Source organism: Syngnathoides biaculeatus, chromosome 5, assembly GCF_019802595.1.
Source record: "Syngnathoides biaculeatus isolate LvHL_M chromosome 5, ASM1980259v1, whole genome shotgun sequence".
Taxonomy (NCBI): Eukaryota; Metazoa; Chordata; class Actinopteri; order Syngnathiformes; family Syngnathidae; genus Syngnathoides; species Syngnathoides biaculeatus.
Window position 1 is genome coordinate 18,328,664 of NC_084644.1, and position 23,802 is coordinate 18,352,465.

Consider the following 23,802-nt stretch of genomic DNA (forward strand, 5'->3'; position numbering starts at 1 on the left):
AGCTCCTGGAACTGACGTTTTCGTGTATTGAACTATGTTCATAGAGCCTGACTTCTGGCTGGTTGAAGTCGATGACTGGACAACTGTAGGTGCACATGCACTGCCAGTACTGGTGTTTGGTTGATCCCTACTACTGCCTGAAGTTGATGCTTCACTATCTTGATATTTTGACAGAAACAGATCCACACAAACAGAATATGAGACAGTCTTCGCCAAATCAGCGTGTCTCCTGTTTTTCTGGTGCGAGTCCAGTGCTTTGACGCCCATCTTTCCAAGATGGTCACTCTGTTTGCACAGATGACAGTAGAACATGTGCCTTTCTTTTGGATCTTAACGAACCCAGCTCCCAAACTCTACTTTCAACCCAAGCATCTTGAAAAATGCACTTCCCCATGATACAAGTATTCTTATTGGATCGATCAAAGAACTACACTACGAAGACGAAGTGAAATGCCTACTCACAAAAACAAACAATGGAATATCAACGACAAGATGGCGACTATAAGAAAAAAGTTATGAACACAGAGTGACTTCCCTTGGCAATAATAAATAAAACAATTTTTTTTAGGGAGAATTTTGGCGGTAGAGGTCCTCCCTTTGATTCTTTTTAATTTAAGGCCTTGACCGGTTTTCGGTGAATTTTAAGGACTTTAATGGGTCCCTAAATGGACCCTCAGAAATTTAGGGGTTTTTAGAGATTTTTAGGGTCGCGTATGAACCCTGACAAGAAACATTCTATTTGTAGGAACTATTCCTTTTTTTCTTTATTACTTGGGATTTTAGTTGTTGCACTTTGTGTAGTTTGGCTCTTTTTGGACAAATATAATTTTCGATACTCCTGTCTTGCTTCCCTGCATTTGGATTCTCCATGTTTTGCCTTGCCTTCCTCGCCTTCACTAGCTTAAAACAGTGACAAAATTCTTTATTCCTTGTATCAATTTTCAAACTTATAGTATGAATTAAAAGGTAATGTGTGGGGAACCGACCTTATTGATTGATTGAATATTTATTGAAGAATGTTTCAGCTACAAGTTAATTATAGCACTGTTAAAGTAATTATTTTTTGACTGCTTCCTCACATCACATGGCTTATATCTGGAACTTTAAACTTGGCTTCCTGTTTTAAGCTTGATGCCTGTTATTTTGAAGGGTAGGCCCTCAAACTCAGCATTTTGCCATGAAAAGTAAATTCACACACCACCATTAATAATGTATGCATAATTTTAATTTGGTATTACTAGGTGGTGATAATTTGGACGTGCACATAATTTCTTCAAATTTGTGTCCTGTGCATTCCACTTTTTTAAATTTATGTGAAAATTTACAATTTTACACAAGCCGGATGACCAACTCACAATCAGTTTGTCATCAATGGGCTTTCTGCAGAAGCATACTACACTTGCTGTGTCATTTGTGGTTACATCTGCTGGTTTCACAGATCTCTGAAAACAGGTCTGGATTTCTTGAAAACCAAATTGGCACTAATTCTGAGAGAATAACATTTATGTGATATATGCCAGCTTTAAAAGTCTGTTCAGTGAAAAACGTGTCATCATGCGTGACATTGTCTTGTCCAAACAACAAAATCACAAACTTTAAACCGGTAACCCCTAACTCTGCCTGGATTTGGTAAAAAATATCTTTGTGATTTCATGAGCTCCAGAACATTTTCCCTTTCTTCCAAACAAAACCGAGAGTCATGAGCTGCCTCTTCAAGAGTGTAGTCTTTTTTGCAGTGCGAATTGATCTTGATGAGCCCCACGGCACAACAATCACAAGATGGGCAGCAGTCAATGTCAATATAATGTAGATCTGACTTGCGAACAAAATCAATAAAATTAGTAAAATTATGTAAAGGTAAGGAGAGACACTGATTGCTTGTATCTTCTCTGTATATCGTTGTTTATGATAACTGTCCAACTGTTTTGCAATATCTAATAAAACTGTCAAGTTTAAGTCCGACGATGACGAGTCCGCCATGATATGTAGACACAATCTTGCTGTCCAAGAAGACGTTGTGAACAAAATCAGGTTAGGCATGCCGGAGAAAAAAATTCCTTGTGTGTTTTTACACACTTGGCCCTGAAAGCTTATTCTGATTCTGACTTTAATCATGTTAAAGCACATGGAATTGCCAAGTGAATGAAATTAAATGCACCATACAAACATTTGTTTTGCTTTGCTTTAAAGAGAGGATGTTGGTGAGAATTAAAGAGAAATTGTGGTTATTTGAAAATAAATTTGGAAAGAAAGGGCTTGGAATGCCTTAAAACGTGTTAATCTGGGATATGGTACCAGTGTTTCAAAAAATATACAGCCACAGAAACACGCCTCTGTATTGTGCTGCTTGTCGGTACATGGAGAAAGGGCGCACGTTTTTAACATGGATGAAAAATGCCTTTTTTTGGCTGTCCCTCAAATGAGCTCATTTCTAATCCTATCCAACCTGGTCACTCCGAGCGAGAACCTCAACATCTTCATTTCTGCTACCTCCAGTTCTGCTGTTGTTTCTTCAGTGCCAATGTCTGTAGTCCGTACATCATGTTTTATAAACTTTGCCCTTCATCCAATTGGAGACACTTCTGTCACATAGAACAACAGACACCTTCCACCAACTGTTCCACCCTGCTTGGACCCGTTTCTTCACTTCTTAACCACACTCTCCATTGCTCTGTATTGTTGACCCCAAGTATTTGAAGTTGTCCACCCTCACTATGGCTTCTCCCTGGAGCTTCACTCTTCCTCCTCTGCCCATCACATTCATGCATATATATTCTGTTTTACTTTGGCTAATCTTCATTCCTCTCTTTTCCAGTGCGTGCCTCCATCTTTCTAATTGTTCCTCCGCCTGCTCCCTCCTTTCACTGCAGATCACAATATCATCTAAGAACATCGTCCAAGGGGATTCCAGTTTAACCTCATCTGTCAGCCTATCCATTATTAGCGCAAACAGGAAGGGGCTCAGCGCTGATCCCTGATGCAGTCTCACCTCCACCTTAAATTCTTCTGACACACCTACGGCACATCTCACCGCTGTTCTGCTGCCCTCATACATGTCCTGTACTATTCTAACATCAACACGAGACTTGTGCATGCATTACCACAGTTCCTCTCTTGGTACTGTGTCATAGGCTTTTCTAGATCTACAAAGATACAATGTAGCTCCTTCTGACCTCTGTACTTTTCCTTAAGGCAAATAATGCATCTGTGGTACTCTCTCGCCATGAAACCATACTGTTGCACGCAAATACCTCTGTCCTGAGTCTAGCCTCCACTACTCTTTCCCATAACTTCATTGTGTGGCTCATCATCTTTATTCCTCTATAGTTTCCACAGCTCTGAACATCGCCTTTGTTCTTAAAAATGGGGACAAGCACACTTTTCCTCCATTCTTCTGGCATCTTCTGTCCTGCTCGTATTGTATTGTATAAGTTGGTCAAAAACTCCACAGCCACCTCTCCAAATTGCTTCCATACCTTCACTGGTATGTCATCAGGACCAACTGTCTTTCCATTTTTCATCCTGTTCAGTGGGTTTCTAACTTCCCCCTGACTAATCATTGCCACTTCCTGGTCATTCACGCTTGCCTCTTCTACTCTACCTTCTCTCCCATGTTCTTCATTCATTCATTTCTCAAAGTACTCTTTCCATCTACTTAGCATCTCAATGTATTCCTTCCACCTCTCCTCAGTCCTCTCCATATCCCGCTTCTTCACTAATCTCTTTCCTTGGATGACTTCCTATATTTTAAGGTTCCACCACCAAGTCTCCTCCCCTTTCCTCCCAGAAGGCACTCCAAGTACTCTCCTGCCTGCCTCTCCGAGTACCTTGGCAGTAGTATTCCAGTCTTTCAGGAGCTATTCCTGTCCATCTAGCGTCTGTCTCACCTCTTTCCGAAAGGCCACGCAACATTTTTCCTTTCTAAACTTCCACGACCTAATTCTTTGCTCTACTTTTGTCTTCTTAATCTTCCTACTTGCTACCAGTCATCCTACACAGCACCATCCAATTCTGTCGAGCTACACTCTCCCCCACCACTACCTTACAAACAGTAACCTCCTTCAGATTACATCCTCTGCATAAAATATATTCCACCTGCATGCTCCTACTTCCGCTCTTGTAGGTCACTCTATGTTCTTGTCTCTTCTGGAAATAAGTTCACCACTTCCAATTCCATCCTTTTTGCGAAGTCAACCACCATAGGACCCTCAAAGTTGCTTTGCTGAATGCCATTCTTACCCATCGCTTCTTCATCTCCCCTGTTTCCTTCGCCGACATGTCCATTGAAATCTGCACCAATTACAACTCTCTCTCTCTGAGATGCTCAGGACTACTTCGTCTAGTTCCTTCCAGAATTTCTCTTTCAACTCGAAGTCACATCCTACCTGTGGGGCGTAGCCGCTAATCACATTATACAAAGTAACCTCAATTTCAAATTTCAGTCTCATCACTCAGTCTGATATTTTTTTCCCCAAGACATTCTTAGCCAGCTATTCCTTTAAAATAACCCTACTCCATTTCTCTTCCCATCTACTCCATTGTAAAATCATTTAAACCCTGCTCCTAAACTTCTAGACTTACTCCCTTTCCACTTGTTCTATTGCATGCACAAGATATCAACCTTTCTCCTAATCACCATGTCAACTTACTCCGGAGCTTTTCCTGTCAGAGACCCAACATTCAAAGTCCCGACACACAGCTGTAGGGTCTGTGCATGCCTGTTGTTCTTCTGCCGACTAAGCTGCTTTCCTCATCTTTTTTGTCTTTGACCGACATTATCTGAAAATCTACCTACACCTTGCAGATTAACAGTGCTGGGGGTGGGCGTAGTTAGACCGGGCCACGACCTATTTGTTAGGGAATTCGTTTGATGAACGCTCATATATGTTTGGCACAGTTTTACAACGGATGCCCTTCCTGGCGCAACCCTCTGCATTTATCCTGGCTCGAGACCGGCCTACAGGACGCACATGAATTGTGCCCCCCTTTGGGCTGCAGATAGTCAAAACAAGTAATCAAATTAACAAAGTAAGCACATAAAATACACAATTCACATACTACTAATCTATGTTTAAGTTAAAGTCAGATAAAAGCAATCAAATAAACACAGTCAGCACATAAGGTACACAAAACACACACTACCTGTGTGAAAATATAAAGGATATGGTGATTTAAAGGATATGTATATGTGCATGAATGAGAGGGGTGTAGGGGGAAGAGTGAGGCTACAGGGAAAAGAGATAGCAAGACACCACTTCAAATATTTAAGATCAACAATCCAGAGCAATGGCGAGTGTGGTAAGGAAGTGAAGAAACGGGTCCAAGCAGGGTGGAACAGCTGGCGGAAAGTGTCTGGTGTGTTATGTGACAAAAGACTCTCTACTCGGATGAAGGGCAAAGTTTATAAAGCAGTGGTGAGACCAGCCACGATGTACGGATTCGAGATGGTGGCACTGAAGAAACAACAGGAAGCAGAACTGGAGGTAGCAGAAATGAAAATGTTGAGGTTCTCTAGTGAACAGGTTGGATAGGATTAGAAATGAGTTCATTAGAGGTAGACCCAAAGTTAGATGTTTTGGAGACAAGGTTCAAGAGAGCAGACTTCGATGGTTTGGACATGTTCAGAGGCGAGAGAGTGTGTATATTGGTAGAAGGGTGCTGAGGATGGAGCTGCCAGGCAAAAGAGCGAGAGGAAGACCAAAGAGAAGGTTGATGGATCTGGTGAGGGAAGACATGAGTGCAGTTGTGGTTAGAGAGGAAGAAGAGGGAGATCGGCTAAGATGGAAAAAGATGACACGCTGTGGCAACCCCTAACGGGACAAGCCGAAAGGAAAAGAAAAAGAAGTAAGTGGATGGAAGGGATTCAAACCACAATGGTCCTCACTCTAGTAGTTGAAGTTTGAGTCCACGCTCAATGTTTGGTCCTCGTTGTATACTCTACGTAGGTAATGTTGATAGCCCGCCAGGCTAACTTAGGCCGAGCAGCTTCAACGCCAACAATACGGCACCAATTTGGATACTAATATGTACAAAGTTAAGACTTAAATTTCCTATAAGTCCTCACGGCCCTCGTCGTACAAGATGTTTCATCAACAGCACGGTTTGATCACAAACGCGTCTCATTGTTAGCCAGCTAAGCTAAGGTAGTCTGGGCCTATACGCAAGTTTAAGTTGATGTTTCTATTTGCCCAACTTCCTAAGTACTCATGGTCCGGGATCAAAATGAAAGAGTTTTTTAAATTTCGCGTGGGGTTCTGGTCCCTATTAACCGCGAAAAACGAGGGATTATGGTAGTGCCAATTATACATAGGTCTAGGAGAAAATGTCACATTTCATAGATGTATACTGCCATCTAGACAGTCTACAATGCCTTAGCCAATCAGGATGCATCTTGGGGAGGAGGGACTAGAATGGAGCTAAAATGCTAAATACACTGCATATATGTATATAAAATACAAAATAAACTCGGCCCTGATGTGCGCCGTTCAAAATACAAGGCAGCAAACAACGACGTCACAATAAAACTTGCATATATGAACCATTCGACATTCTAAAACGATCCCAAATAGCGATTTTAATGCTATAATGATCTTTTAGATGAAAAATTAATTAATGAATATTATATCAATTGCGTTAATTCCACAAAGTATACACAGTATATGAGTATTGATACTGGTTATGAAAAACCGCGACTCAAATGTTCATTTTAGTCTATTAGAGATGAAAGTGGACTTTCATGAAAATTCCTGGAAATACTAATGCGAGTGTGAATGTGGTCCGTGGGCATGCCTCCTGGAAAATTTTTACAAAAAAATGATGGCGGTGGTGCATTCTGGCGATATCTGTGTTACAAAATTCTGGCAAAAATTGAAAGTAAAATTTGTAAGTCCTGACCAAAAAAAAAAAAATTTGGGCAGAAGTTCCCCAAGGGCCAAGCCCAGATTTTTTTGTCCCCTCATCCCCCTATCACTGGATGGCACAAAATCACATTTGCCATTAAAATGTCATCTTATCTCAAGACAAATGAATTCAGTGAACTATTCAGTAAAAAGACATCTAAAATTTTCCTTTTCCCCACATTATACATATTATAGTATAGATATAGAATCTACACGAAAATATATCCTAGAATTTCTACACCGTATAGCAAAACATGTTGAAAAAGTTGTTCTGTAGTAATTCCTATTAACGTTTAAGTCTCAAACTTGTTACATCGCGTTGTACTGATACAGTCGACCACATTTCTCACTATCTTAGATATACAGTAAATCTAGTAATACAAATTGTATAATCAGTTGCCTTTAATATTTTGAGATATATATCGAGGAAGGGCATCCGGGGTAAAAACTGTGCCAAACAAATATGAGCGTTTCATCTGAGATGACACGCTATGCGGCTGTAGGACAAGCCGAAAGAAACTTACTTACACACAGTCACTCACATTTGAAAAATGTACGGGTGTGGTCAGTCATGCTCGCAGATAAAGTTGCGGGTGTGATTAGGGATGGCCTTAAAATAATTTACTGGATTAATACAACATAACTGTAAATTAAAAATTAAATAAACAAATACACAACTAAAATAGAAAACTAAAATTTCAAACTCAGAAATGATAATTTCCAATTTCAACTGATATAAGTACATGATATAAAACGGTATTTAAAATTTTTCATCAATAAATCCGACAAACTATCTGAAGAAAAGTTAAATTCACTGGCCTGTCAAGGAATAAACACCAACGGTCTATACTCGCAATGTTTTAAAAATGCTGAAAGTTTACTTCAACATAATCGGCATTCATGGCAACAAGCTCGCGATACATTGGAACAAACATTCCTGTCGGCAATCATGACGTATTGTTGGGAGGAGGGCATGCATCACGGGACTGCCGTAAATAGGAGGCCGGCTTGCTAGAACGTGCCTTTATATGCACCCGCTCGACGTATTGACCACACCTGAATCAAGCGACGGGATGGATGATAGTCTAATGTTGCTGTTTTTTTACGCCGTCACACTGCCTCGCGATCGACACAATGAGCACCCCTGGTCTAACTGAATTTCCTTTGACATGGCTCATGATGTTGATGACTTTCGACGTAAATGCGCTCGCATTACGTGAAGCAGTTATGAACATGCGCTTTCGTACATGCTCACTACGGTTAACTTGCATTTCCTGTTTGCGGCTGAATAACAGTTGTTTTGGAGGAGGCTCGTTTAGTTAACGTTTATGAAAGAAACGTAAATTAATGTCATGACCACACAAAATAAGCGACGTCTTGAGAGAATGCGAGGGCAGGGGTGTTACTGTTACTAGTGTTAGTGCCTCAACATGGTTACGCTTGTGAAAGCAAAACAACGAACTCAAATGCATGTTCGTTCAATGTCGTCAACTAATATCCGGATGCATTTTAGGCAATTTTTCCTCAATTTTCCGTAGCAATTTTCATGAGAATTTAAAAATCCGGAGGACTTTCATCACTGGTCTCTGCTGGCTACTAAGAAAATTGATGTCGATGATTAGGACATCCTTTAAACCATGGAAACTGTTTTGACCCAGACCCCTAAAAGAATGGGAATTGAGAACCCTTTGGGCCGGAATCTAGATTAGGGATTGGAATTGCGCGAATGCAAACAATGCCCAAATCTCATTGAAGAGGAGCCCATATCAAAAAATAGGAAATGCGAAGGGAGACCGAACTGACTGTGATTTAAATTTGACTTTGTGAGGCCCAAATTCATCTGCACTAAAAGGAGAAAATACAGAGCAGTGCAGCAGAACAGATATATTTTTTAGCACAGAGTTTGAGTCTTAAAAGATACATGAGCAGTTATTTAAAAAAAAAAAAAATGCTGGAAAGGGTTTGAAGAAAAACTGCTTTTTCAGTACCGGTATAGATAAAGTAAATAAAACCCAACCTGCTTCAGAGCCGGCTGTGGCTGCTGTGACAACACTTCGACGGCCACTAGCATTATCCTGATTGCTGTGGTTACTTTCACTGTCGCTCTCAGTTTCAGCTGCTGCAAGAAGATCAAGCTCCATGTCACTCCCTAAGAATGACAATCACAGATGAGGAAATACTTCAGTTTGGGGCAGGGTTTTTGCCTCAAGTGTAAAAAAAATTAAACTCTGTGTCGCACCATCTTCATCATGCTCATCATGTTGCCCTTCTGCCTCAGCGTTTTCTTCTCCCTGTTCTTCTTGATCATCATGATGGTCTTCCTCACCTGCTACTCCTTCAACAACTTCAACCTGAGAGATGAACATAGCATAACAACACAGTGGTGTAAATTATTCTGCACATATTGTATGATTTAAAACGGTTTTAATGAACATTTTATGTTGTTGTGCAGCAAAGTTTTATGCATAATTGTTTTTCCAGTTTTGAGAGCTATCTATGAAAGCATATTGCTCCTACATCAGGAAAAAAACATAACTCCAGTAACGCGTTTACTGTGATACAATTCACATTTTAACAGGATAAATTTCACATTAAAACATGATAAATTCAAGTTGTGATAAATTCCACATTATAACGTGATAGTTTCACTTTGGGCAAAACCAAACCAAACAAATCCTCCCTGTTTAGGTCAATGCTGGATAAGGGCTAGCAAAGTAACAATGCTGCTAATATATTATAGTGTCAAAAACCGGCACATGTTTAAAAGGATATAAGAAATTAAAATAGGGAGATACCACATACCTGTTTTGAGCTATTTGCCTACGGCAATGCTAAACTAGTGGGGGCAAAGTCATAACATCATTCCATGGTTGTGGATGACAAGAAAACCAAGTAACAAAGATTTGTGCACATTATGCTGCATTTGGCTGTACATAACACTATACCATCACAAAAAGAACATTGAGATATCAGGGAATAATATTACACATTTAGATTAAATTTTTAAAAATATTGTTTCAACTTTTATTTTAAAATCTTTTGTATTGCTAGCACAGCCTTTGTGTTGACCAAAAACTAAACCTAATTAAAGTCAGTTGCGAAATGACCAAGTTACAAATTCAGTTCAATGTTTATCAATGGCCTTTTGTCACTGCCGACATGGCTACCGCCGAGGCATGTCAGCTAGTTGGGCTGCTACGGGAAGCAGGTGTATCTATTCTTCTCTTTACAGTTTTGGAGCTACACAGACTGACATGAACTGGAAAGAAATTGCTTAAGTTTTTACAAATGGCTGCAGAAGTCAAATTTATGGCAGCTGAACATGGTAACGGGTTAAATGTGAACTGTAGCAAGTTAAAATGTCAACTTTATCACGTGAAACTAAGGATGTAACGATTCATTCATAGTATCGATGGATTGCTTATTTTTTCCCAATGATCCAATTGGATCAATCTCTTCTTGGCTAGTTGGCCTTCAACAAAAAGTATATTGATTTAAATTTTTAATAAGGTATATTGATCCTAGCACATAACGCATTTGAGTTGTGTGTTGTAATTCCCCAAGATGTTTGTAATTCCTTCCATTAGATAGTGGATTTCATTTGTTTAGTTATTTAAAAAAAGTGAAATCTCACACAGCCATAAGTACAGTTGTACCTCTACTTACGAATGTCTGTAGTAACAAAAAAGTTCAGGTTACGAAACTCCTTCTCGAGAAAAATATTGTCTCTGGTTAGGAACGAAATTCAGGATACGAAAGGAAAAAAAATAGGCAGCGGATTCCCCAAATTGCACCAAAGGCAAACATCCTGTGTATTGGTTTGTGTGGCATGATAGAGCGGTTCTCCCATTGCCTATCGCTATAGCATCTTACTGGCATCCCAGTGACTAGAAGGGTTGTCAATCTTTGCCCATGATGCTGTTCGATTCCATTGGACACTCAACTGTCACTCAATCAAGCTAGCACTGTCACACGCTGTCACAAGCTAAAGCACATTGGAAAAGTACAACTTTTTCCTTTGTGTTTATTCATCTTTCTTCACCATGAGACCCAAGTAACTAAAATGGAATTAAGTTTTGTGCATGAATATGTATGTTTTCTCTCGGCTGTCAAAATTTGCCTCCTCTTCCGTCACCCAACGGCAAAGGTAAATGAACAAATTTTTTTTTGTTCTTTACATTATGTACTTTGAATGCTTATTTTTGGCCGGGGGGAATGGATTACCCTATTTACATGTAAAATGCGGATCTACTTGGAAAAAATGATGAAACGACTTTTGTAAGTAGAGGTACCACTTTATTCAGACCTTTTGCTCAGTATTTAGTTGAAGCACCCATTTGAGCCAATAAAGCCATGAGTCTTGATGAAACAAGTTTTTCACATCACTTCATTCACTTCATTCCTCCTCAAACTAGAGACTTCCAGTTCTGTCAGGATGGATGGTGAACAGTCATTTTCAGGTCTCTCCAGAGATACTCAACTGGGTTTAAGCCAGGGCCCGGCTGGACCATTCAAGAACAGTCAGCGTTGTTTTGAAGACACTCTTTTTGTTTTTTTTGTCTGCTTCGGGTCATTGTCTTGCCAGCTCTAGGAAAGGTCTGGTCCTCCTAAATGTCTTCCATTTAAAACTATAGAGGCTATTATGCTCTTTGGAACTTTAAAGGGCCACTGTCATGAAATGCATGATTTTTAGTATGTTATTAATGAAAAAACGGCAGATGATATGGTCCCATGCCTTTTTTCACCACAAAACATGATTTAGTCGTGTGTGGCCTTTTGTAAGTCCAGCCATGAAAATCCTCTCGAGGGATTTGTTTTCAAGAAGAAGCAGGAAGTGACGTACGGGGCAGGAGCGCCCTCAAGCGGACTCATTTGTTTCTATTAGTTTTATCTGCGGGAAGTTGGCTTGTTATTCTTTCGTGTTGGCTAAAATGCCGGCCTGTTGCATTGCTGGATATTGCTCGAACACTCGGGAGGATGGATTTATCCTTCATAAGTTTCCAAGAGGCCCGGTTCGTCGTGAAAAACGGAGCTTTGTGAGTTCCAAATGACAGGTAGGTATGTATACAGCTACTAAAAAAAATAATAGTATGTGGGGGGACAATGTAATCAGTCTCTCATAACGTAACAAAAGATCCTCGTACGTATGACAGGGGTGTTAAATTAGAGCCGCCCCACCCAATAAGGCCGGCGGTCAGCTCAGCCTTCCCGGGCTTGTCGACAGGTGCAAAGGATGAGCGCTTCATGGGTTCCAAATGACAGGTAGGTGTGTATGCAGCTAATAAATAAAAACATAATAATAATAGTTTGGTGGGGGAACCATGTAATCGGTCTCTCATAATGTAACAAAAGATTCGCGTACGTATGGCAGGGGTGATAAATGTGTCGATGTGCGCGTCTGATGGCTTCAACGTTGGGCTCGCCGGCGACGACCTACGATGAGCTGGCCGCCGGCCTTGTCGGCTGGGGTGGCTCGTCGCCGGCAAGCCCACGGGGAAACTGTCCAATGCGCAAATCGATACATTTAGCACCTGTCAAGTGCAAAGGACGAGAGCTTCGTGGGTTCCAAATGACAGGTAGGTGTGTATACAGCGACTAAAAAAAAAATAATAGGTTGGGGGACCACGTAATCCGTCTCTCATAATGTAACAAAAGATCTGTGTACTTATGAAAGGGGTGCCTTGTCGGCTGGGGTGGCTTGACGCGGGCGGCCGCTGGCCTTGTTGGCCGGGGTGGTTCTTCGTGTCGATGGCTTATCTCCACTGCGGAAGTGGATCGGACGGAGAGGCGGTTTGGTCGTGATCCGCATATCATCTAAATATGGCTCGAAACAATAGAGTAATATTGCCCCGGTACCTTCACTCGGTTGTGAGATGTTCTCTTCTTCAAAAAGAGCTTCCGTGTCAGAAGGGGCGTGTTCGTCTCCCCACAGGGGCCACGAATGTCCGGGGTGACATCACAGGCAGGAGGTGCAGCCAATATGGCAACCACTTGGATGTTGAATGACACTTCCGCAACTTTGCGCATGGATGACGCGCTCTCTGCTCATATTTATTTTTTTGTATAGACATTGAAGTGAATAATGTTATATGTATTTTTCAATACAATATCTACTTTAGAATGTTTATAGGGATAACACCTGATTGACCTTTAAGTGCAGGAGTTTTTGGTAACCTTGACCAGATCTCATTCAAACCGTTCTAAGTCCTTTGGACTCAACGTTGAGTGAAAAATAATGGCATGGTGTCTTAACCATGGCCATAATATTTAAAAACTCCCACCTCTTCCACATCTGCTGAAACAATGTCATCCTGTTCCTCATCTCTGCCTCTGACAGGCTGAGACTGATTGCTGTGTCGGGGTTGGGGATTCCTAATGATATAGGACGCAGTAGTCTGATTGGAGCTGAAAAAAATGGAAATATGAAAAAAAAATATTTGATTTTTAAGTCAAAATGTAAAATTAGACAATTGATCTCCCTTTGCTTATGATTTCATTTAAGGCAAAATTTTTGAAAAAATATTAAAATCACACACTTGCTAGATTGATCAGGTGAAGGTCTTGGAGGAAGTGGTTCAACAGAGAAGAGCTCCTCACTGCCCTGGACGGCATCAATACTTGTGCTAGCCAAAGTAAATGGGACTGTGGGTCTTGCGATGCCCATTCGCACAGGAACTATTAGCGACTCTGCCACATTACAGAGCTCCTCTACAGCGTAGGGTAGAAGAGCTTGGAAAACACGACGGCATTTGCCTATGGGTTGGGGGATGAAGTTGCTGTCAGGAAGAAAGAATTTAATTCAGAAAACAATCAGATGGACAATTCATTAACAATCTTAAATAAAACTACCGATATAATGAGGTAAAAAAAATATTTTTCCTCCCTTTCTCCTTTGCTTGTATATGGTTTAAGTCTTACTTTTTTTTCTTGGATGATGCCATCTCAACACTGAGGATTACAAATACTCTGGATACAGAGCGTAGAAATCTCCTCGTGACGTTGACTGCCTCCTCTCTTCGGCCAGGAGTGTACTTGTTCTGCAGTTCCTTCACCAGTGTACCAAGCAAAGTGTCTATGAACTGTCAGAGGGAAAATACATTTCACTCATAAATTCACAACATTTCATAGAAGCTGTTTATCAGTTGAATGACCTGGTAGTAGGGTTGCACGATCAAGGGGGAAATGAAACTGATTTTTTTGTTTTTTTTTTGGGGGGGGGGACTACGACACAAATTGCAACGTGAAAAAAATTGGACAGTTTATAGTAGCTTCAGTGGAAAAGATACTACGCAAAAAAAAAAAAAAAAGTCCTTTGTGTGAACGCCACCCGTATTTAAATGAACTATAGCATTGAGTAGTTAATGGTCTAGATATGAATTTGAAATAAAAATACAATTTGTTCTTTTTAACACGTTTTAACATAATATGCATTCATATTCATAGGTCATTTTATGGGAGACTGTGTCCCAGGATACGTGTCTCAATGAGTCCCTGAAACAATAATTATTAAATTATTGTCATGAAATAATCCACTTCATATGATCATTGTTGCTTAGTGGTCCCGCTATATTGTAGGATGGATTTTCAACAATTTGTACAATATACACACACACACACACACACACACACACACACACTTTAAAAATGTGCGGGTGTGGTCAGTCATGCTCGCAGATAAAGCTGTGTGTGTGATTAGGGATGGCCTTAAAATAACTTACTGGGTTAATATAACAACTGTAAATTAAAAATAAATAAACACATAAATAGAAAACTAAAATTTAATACTCAGAAATGATCATTTCCAATTTCAACTGATATTAGTAGAACATGATGTAAAATGGTATTTAAAAATTTTCATCAATAAAAATTCTTGATCTGACAAACCTTATCTGAAGAAAAGTTAAATGCACTGGCCTGTCAAGGAATAAACACGGTCTATACTGCGCAATGTTTTGAAAATACTGAAAGTTTAGTTCAACATAAACAGTGTTAGTGGCAAGAAGCCAGCGATACATTGGAAAAAACATTCCTGTCAGCAAGCGTGACGTATTGTTGGGGGGGGGGGGGTTGACGCACCACGGGACTGCCGCAAATAGGAGGCCGGCTTGCTAAAATGCGCCTTTATGTGCATGCACTCGACTTATTGGCCACACCTGAATCAAGCAGCGAGGTGGATGATAGTCTGTTTATTTTTGGGTTGTTTTTTTATGCCGTCACACTGCCTCGCGATCGACGCAATGAGCACCCCTGGTATAAGTGAATTTCCTTTGACATGGCTCATGATGTTGATGATTTTCGACGTAAATGCGCTCACATTACATGAAGCAGTTCTGAACATGCGCTTTCGTATGTACATGCTCAATACGGTTAACTTGCATTTCCTGTTCGCGGGTGAATAACAGTTGTTTAGGTTAGTAACAGTTGGAGGAGGCTTGCTTAGTCAACGTTTATAAAAGAAACACGTAGATTAATGTCAAGACCACACAAAATAAGCAACGTCTTGAGAGAATGCGAGGGCAGGGGCGTTACTGTTACTAGTGTTAGTGCCTCAACATGGCTACGCTCGTGAAAGCAAAACAACGAACTCAAACGCATGTTCGTTCAATGTTGTCAACTAATATCTGGATTAATTTTTGGCAATTTTTCCTCATTTTTCCGGAGCAATTTTCATGAAAACTAAAAAATCCGGAATTCCGGTAAAATCTGGAGGGCTTTCAGCATTGAATAAAAAAAATTTAAAATAAGGACCGCCCTCGATCTGCAGGACTGTGACGTGAGACCATCATCTGTCAATCAAATAATGCTGAAAATGAGTTAGTTGAAAACAAACTACTGCTAACATGATAGATAACATGTGCCACTGGTTATGGTTTCATAACATTTATCTTTTCCTTGTGTGTCTGTGTTATGAGGGGGGAACACACGTAAAATTCAGAGTGCTGACATCTTAACGATGTCACCAGAGTTGAGTGCGCTTTTTAGCTCAAGCCTTTAGCTTGCTAGCTCACTGTACCACAGGCTAACAAAACAATAAAACATTACTTTTCCCTTTGTACCAGTATTGAGCTAACGCTGTTCTACCAGCGGCTTGCTGCATCGTGAGCGTTGCAGCTGTTGGTACCACAACAAAAATGTATTGAGTCCAATGTACAGAACCATAAACCACCATTCACCCCCTCTTGATTCACAGTGTGCGAAAGCTCTGCAACGGAAGTGCACACGCACACACACGTATGGCGGGTCTTAAACCATGCAACTCAGATGTCCGACGCACATAAAACTAGATACCTGATATGTGAGTGCATTAACTGACACAAATTGTTGTATACACCTGAAGTTTGTCTCTTCCAAGTAGCCATGACGCTCAACCCTTCCCTTTCCTCCCAAATGTAAACTGTTGTGGCACATGGTTTCATTCCGAAGAGTGATACAAGAAACGCAGCTGGTGTACACCGTTACGCATGTCCTCATAGTTAGCATACAAGGACAAAAATACTTAGTCTGGACTGCTCCAGGTTTTTTTTTTCCACGGGTTGTAATTTACTGTAACAGCCCACGCTAATCTTATTTAAATGTCCACCTGTGCTGGTCTTCTTGAGATAACAATTGATTCACTGCAAATTAAGTACACTAAGCTCGCAGGGCAGATAACACATAGAAGTATGCGAAAATGCTCAATATTATCGTGCGGCTTGACCTGATATGGAAAAAAATAAATTAGGGTTCACAATACAGTAGGAGCAATGTGAATAAAACACGGTGCTAAGTAGACTTACAGTGATGTCGGGAGCACATTTGACAATGAGGCAGTGGGTAAAACAATCAAGGCGAATCGTGCCACTCTGCTGATTCAAATAGACTTGTTCTTCAGGAAGGAGGTGGGCAATTCTGCTGCTGGCACTAAGACTAACAAAAAAAAAGAAAAAAAAAGAGAAAATAATGACAGAATAAGTTTGTGCATAGTAATGCAGTAAATCTCATAGCAGAATAAGAATGTAAAGTAGTGACGACTGAACTCGACCAGTGATTCCCAACCAGTGTGGCGTGAGAGCTCTTCTAGTGCGCTGCGTGAAATGATCAAATTTCACTTAATTGGTCAAATTTGTATTTATTGACAACAAATTATTCTATGGCAGTGGCATATTAAGACAGAACATATAAAGGCTCTTCTATTAGACATAATAAAGTGTATAACTTGAGTTGGGTGTCCACTTTTTGTGACATTTTTAATTGTTGGTGTGGCAATGGGGGCATAAACCAGTGCAACCTGTAGGCCACTCCCAAGCTCGGATAAATGCCGAGGGTTACATCAGGAAGGGGAGTCATCTTAAAACTTTGGCAAACAAATATTGCCGTTCATCTAAAGAATCACACACCAGATCGGTTGTGGCCCGGGTTAGCAACACACGTCCCTGGCAACATTAATCTGCAGGGCCTCAGTGGAAATTCATCTACGGGAGAAAGGTTGACATATTGTGCATCCAAGAAAGGAGGTGGAAAGGCAGTAAGCCCAGAGGTTTATGGGCAGGGTTTAAATTATTTAACCATGCGAAGAGAAATGGAGTAGGGATTATTTTAAAGGAAGAGCTAGCTAACAATGTCTTGGAGGTGAAAAGAGTATCAGATCGAGTGAGAAGTCTGAAACTTGAAATTGAGGGTGTTATGCATAATGTGATTTGCGGCTATTCCCCCATAGGTAGAAAATGACCGAGAGATGAAAGAGAAATTCTAGAAGGAACTAGCTGGAAGTAGTTCTGAGCATCCCACATACAAGGAGAATTGTGATTGGTGCAGATTGTAATAGACATGTTGGTGACAGCAGAGCTCGACAGCATAGTAGGGTGATGTTTAGGATGACTCTGGAGTTGGGGAGGAAGATTAAGAAGACAAAGGTGGTTAACAGAAAGTAGCTATAATAACATTTTAAATGAGGCAACAGCTTCTTCTTCTTTTCCTTTGGGCTTGTCCAGTTAGGAGTCGCCACAGCATGTCATCTTTTTCCATCCAAGCCTATCACATACATCTTCCTCTCTGACAGCCACTGTCCTCATGTCTGCCATCACAACATCCATCAACCTTTTCTCTGGTCTTCCTCTCGCTCTTTTGCCTGGCAGATCCATCCTCAGCTCCCTCCTACCAATATACTCACTCTCTCGCCATTGGACATGTCCAAACCATCGGACTGTGCTCTATCGAACCTTGTCTCCAAAATATCCAACTGTGGCTATCCCAACCTGTTTACTCTGAGCAAGAACCTAAACATTTTCATTTCTGCCACCTCCAGTTCTGCTTTAAGTTATCGTTTCAGTGCCACCGACTCTAATCCGTAAATCATGGCCGGCATCACCACTGCTTTATAAACTTTGCCCTTCATCCTAGCAGAGACTCTTCTGTCACAAAGCACACCAGACATCTTCCGCCAGCTGTTCCAACCTGCTTGGACCTGTTTCTTCACATCCTTACCACACTCAGCATTGCTCTGGATTGTTGACCCGAAGTATTTGAAGTCGTCCGCCCTCGCTATCTCTTCTTCCTGAAGCCTCACTCTCCCCCCTCCACCCCTCGCACGCACATATATTCTGTTTTACTTTGGCTAAACTTATTCCTCTCCTCTGTCTTTGTAATTGTTACTCTACCTGCTCCCTGCTTTCACTCCATATCACAATATCATCTTTGAACATCATGGTCCAAAGGGATTCCAGTCTAACCTCATCTGTCAACCTATTCATTACCACAGCTAACAGGAAGGGGCTCAGAGCTGATCCCTGATGAAATCCCACCTCCACCTTAAATTCTTGTTACGCCTACGGCACACCTCACCACTGTTCTGCTACCCTCATGCATGACCTGCACTATTCTCTTTTTTATCCTTTGTAGTGCCTTTTGAACTTCCCCCTTGCTAATCATTGCCACTTCCTGGTCCTTCACACTTGCCTCTTCAACTGTTCCTTCCGATTTTCTTCCTTCATTAACTTCTCTAAGTATTTGTTCCATCTATTTAGTACACGACTGGCACCAGTCAACACATTTCCATCTCTATCCTTAATCACTCTTACCTGCTGCACAACCATCCCATCTCTATCCCTCTGTCTGGCCAAACTGTTGAGATACTTTTCTCTTTCGTGTCCAACCTGGTCTACATGTCATCATATGCCTCTTGATTAGCCTTCGCCATCTCTACTTTTGCCTTACGTCGCATCTCAATCCTCTCGGTGTCCCACTTCTTCTTTGCTAAACTCTTCCCTTGTATGACTTCCTCTATTTTGGGATTTTCCACCACCAAGTCTCCTTCTCCTCTTTCCTACCAGAAGGCACTCCAAGTACTCTCCTGCCTGTCTCTCTGATCACCTTGGCTGTGGCAGTCCAGTCTTCAGGGAGCTCCTCTTGTCCATCGAGACCCTGTATCAACTCTTTCCGAAAGGCCACACAACATTCTTCCTTTCTCAGCTTCCACCACATGGTTGTGGTCTCTACCTTTGCCTTCTTAATCTTCGTACCCACCACCAGAGTCATTCAACACACCACCATACTATGCTGTCGAGCTCCACTCCCCTACCACTTCCTAACAGTCAGTAACCTCCTACAGATTACATCGTCTGCACAAAATATAATTCACTTGCGTGCTTCTACCTCCGCTCTTGTAGATCAGTCTATGTTCCTGCTTCTTCTGGAAAAAAAAAGTGTTCACTACAGCCATTTCCATCCTTTTTGCAAAGTCCACCACCATCTGTACCTCAAAGTTCCTTTCCTGGATGCTGTACTTACCCATCACTTTTTCATCATCCATGATTCCTTCACCAACATTATTGGAATATGCACCAATCACAACTCTCTCTCTCTGTGTCTGGGATGCTCAGAACTACTTCATGTAGTTCCTTCCAGAATTTCTCTTTCATCTCTAGGTCACATCCTACGTGTGGAGCATAGCCATAAATCCCATTATGCATGACACCCTAAATTTCAAATTTCAGCCTCATCACTCGATCTGATATTCTTTTCACCTCCAAGACATTCTTAGCCAGCTCTTCCTTTAAACTAACCCCTGCTCCATTTCTCTTCCCATCTACACCATGGTAAAATAATTTAAACCCTGCTCCTAAATTTGTAGCCTTATTACCTTTCCACCTACTCTCTTGGATGCACAATTAACCTTTCTCCTAATCATCACGCCAACCAACTCCTGAGCTTTTCTTCTCATAGTCCCAACATTCAAAGTCCCTACACTCAGTTGTAGGCTCTGTGGATTCCTCTTCTTCTTCTGCCAACAAATTCGGTTTCCTCCTCTTCTTTGTCTTCAACCAACAGTAACTGAATTTCCATCGAAACCCTGCAGGTTAGCGGGCTTGGGACCGGCCTAAAGATTGCATTGGCTTGTGCCCCCATAGGGCTGCATTAACCAAATGTCAAACAGTCAGTTAAAAAAATTATGTTCAGATAGTGCAAGTCTTTTATTCAAGACCAAAACCCCTTTTTAACGTCTCTTGATGTGGTGAGAGGATTTAACGGCAACTGTGATTGATCTTATAGGGTGTTGGAATTCAACTCCCTACCACATCAATACCTTTATTTCATGATGACAAAGCGGCCATGGCAAACATTTAACAAGAGTCAAGTAGAAAAGACAAATTTGCTATAAACCGGTAGTTGCATCATAAAATGAGACAACCAGAAATGTTGACATTAACTGTACATAAACTGTTTATCAAATTCCTCGTTTAATATTATATATACTTTGTAATACTTTCAACTGTTGTTCAACAATTGTCAGGTTTCTTAGGTCAAGCCACAAACGTAGGCAGCGTCTCAACTGGGCCAAGGAGAAGAAGGACTGGACTGTTGGCCAGTAGTCCAAGGAGCTCTATTTCAATTCAAGTGTCCCTTTTGTTTGGAATCAAGGTCCAAAGGTTTGGAATAAGACTGGTGAAGAACAGAACCCAACATGCATGAGGTCTAGTGGGAAATATTCAGTCAGTCATGATTTGGGGTGCAATGTACAGTGCAGGTGTTGGCAAACTGCTTTTCTGAATCCATGGTCACAGCAACAGAATGTTTTAGACAACTTTATGATTCCTTCTGATGAGGCTCTGTAGGATATTTTATCTTCCTACAGGATCTGGTCCCTGCCCATACAACTAGAACCACCAAAACTTGTTTTGATGCCAATGCCATTCCGTGCTGGACTTGCCAGCTCACTCGATACATCTGAACCACAATGAGAATCTTTGAGGTGTTATCAAGAGGAAAATGAGGGGGCAAGACCTACAAATAAAGAAAAACTGACAGGAAGCATCAAGGAAATCTGGGATTCCATAAGTCCCAGGCAATGCCACAGGCTGATTGCCTCAAAGCGATGGAGTATCAAGGTAGTGATTAAAGCAAAGGGATTCCAAACCAAGTATTAAAGATTGAAATATCATTTTGAAAAAAAAAAAAAAAATTTTTTTTATTTAAAGTGACCCTAATTTCTTAATTTCTACAAAGACTTCGAAAAGTCACTCACATTTGAAAAATGTACGGATGTGGTCAGTAATGCCCGCAAATATAAAGTTACGGGTGTGATTAGGAATGGAATACCAGTATATTGCTATTTCGGGAAAAAAAAAAAAAAAATCACTTTAAAACATCTTATTAACAGATTGATAACATAACATAACTGTAAAATAAAAATAAAATGAACAAATACATAACTAAAATGGAAAAAAATTCAGAAATTATCATTTCCAATTTCAACTGATATTAGTTTTGAATAAAATTTTTGATCCGACAAACTTAATCTAAAGAAAAATTAAATGCACTGTCCTGTCAAAGAATTAACACGAACAGTCTATACCCGCAATTTTTTGAAAATGCTGAAAGTTTAGTTCAACTTAATAGGCGTTTGTGGCAACAAACTAGCGATACATTGTAACGAACATTCCTGTCGGCAATTATGCTGTATTGTTATAATGTATCATAATTTACGGCGGTATCTATTGTCAATCCATTGATGAAAGATAGCAGTAGATGATCTATATCTTCCTAAAGCATGTAGAGGGTTAAAGTTTGCAAATACAAAATAACCCGGTAACATGGGGAAAATGACTGTTCGCATTTAGATATATGGACAGACAACTCTAACATAATTTAGATCAAGTCAATCATAATCTCATACTGATTATAGTTAGATACCGAAACATTAACTGTGTTATATACCAAAAATGTTATCATTGTAACTGAATTTCCTTTGACATGGCTCAAGATGTTGATGAGTTTTGACGTAAATGCGCTCGTAGTGCGTGAAGAAGCTCGGAACGTGCTTTTGGCATAAATTCCGACATACTCAGTACGGTTAACTAGCATTTCCTGATTCCGGGTGAATACTGATTGTTTTGGATCAGGCTTGTTTTGTTACCAATGTTTATGAAATAAACACGTAAATTAACAAGACTACACAAAATAAGTGACGTCTTACAATATCTATGTATTTCTACTCGAAACAAATTGTGTGTGATTTTTCGTACTCGACTGTGCAGATTTGCGAGTGTGAAGGCGTGCGGGCGCATATGCGGGCATCAAATCAGTGACTGTAGAAGGGTGATTTCTTCACCGTACTCTAATTTTATGACTTCCTAATTTCTGCCGTTTTAGGAGCTGGAACTATGTTAGGTAAAAATAAAAACTTTAAATTGTTTGTGGGCACTGACTCTGTAATCTATGAAAGTTTAACCCTTTCAATGGAATTGTAGATATAAATGTTTCCATAATTTTCAAATTTTTTAGAAAGGGGCCTTTATTTTGCTGGAAGCAACTATGTTTGTTACTTACGGATCTTTATTTTCTTGAGAACCAAACATGATCATAGACTTGAGGGCATTCCAGTCCTGCAGAACCCTCTCCAGAGCCAGTTGAGCAAAGCGAGGGGGCTCCAGGTCATGATCTGGCATATCGGAATCTCAAAGGGAGAAAAGAGACACTTTCATACAGCATAGGTATGAGAAGACCTAAGTAAAATAGGAGCATATGGCAAACGTACCATCTGCACTTGCAGCCTTGCGGTTTCTGTCCTCTCTGATGCGTGGTGGCCTGTACTGACAGTGCTCAACACTCTGCCTGGCAACAGTTTGCACTAGGAACAGTAGGATATGCTCACCCCTAAAGATAGAAATAACATGAATTATAAACATATATTGCATTGACAATGCTCGCTAGAAGCCAAGCAGAACGTTGGCATTAGAAAATAAGCACTACAGGTATGAGAAAGGCCTCTCACGATAATTACACTATTGACATATTTTTTTGATAAATAAAATGGACCAGCTCATTTTTCTGGACTGTTAAATTGTTATTGTGGTGATCCACAGCGAACATCAACATACATTTGATTAACAGTGAAGGGCTCTTTTTCAGCAGATCAACCACACAGTAGTCTGATTGAAAATATTCCATTTGAAGAGCTCTGGTTAACGGTTTACATGTCATGTGATCTATTCCGCTCAGAGGGTACGTGATGTGCACTAAATTTAATAAGTAGCGTGTGAAGTGCACTTCATAATGAATGTCACATTATCAAGTTGGTGGATCATCTATTCAGCACAGGAGTAAGGGTTCTTTTTTTAGGGAGCAGTCATATTGACAGCATGCGTGAATGATGACATCACAGAGCATTTTTTTTCCAGACGATGTGTGTGCAGAAAGAGCATATCTCGGGTCTTCTGAATAACAGGATACATAGTGAAATTTTACTTTGATCAGTTTGCTAAAAAGAACATGATACCCGTGAAACAGAATGAAATTCCATTTGGATATGGACTGGATATGCTGAATGAGCCATTTATATGGAGCAGTTTCATTCAAATTGGGATTTTAAATTGCTTATAACTGGAATAGAAGGCTCTATATAGAGGTCGTGCATGTAACATCATTT

General features: G+C 40.5%; 1 protein-coding gene across 2 annotated transcripts in view; it reads right to left on the bottom strand.

Moving 5' to 3' along the window:
* Positions 1–23,802, bottom strand: part of ubr5 (ubiquitin protein ligase E3 component n-recognin 5) — a 163,307-nt gene that overhangs the window by 43,570 nt on the left and 95,935 nt on the right. For both annotated transcript variants that reach the window (XM_061818718.1, XM_061818717.1), the window contains exons 30-37: positions 22,912–23,030; positions 22,704–22,830; positions 16,676–16,805; positions 13,818–13,978; positions 13,436–13,675; positions 13,181–13,304; positions 9,139–9,250; positions 8,917–9,048 (exon numbers count right to left, since the gene is read on the bottom strand). In XM_061818718.1, coding sequence (XP_061674702.1) covers positions 8,917–9,048; positions 9,139–9,250; positions 13,181–13,304; positions 13,436–13,675; positions 13,818–13,978; positions 16,676–16,805; positions 22,704–22,830; positions 22,912–23,030 — 1,145 coding nt within the window. The remainder of the gene's footprint in view (positions 1–8,916; positions 9,049–9,138; positions 9,251–13,180; positions 13,305–13,435; positions 13,676–13,817; positions 13,979–16,675; positions 16,806–22,703; positions 22,831–22,911; positions 23,031–23,802) is intronic.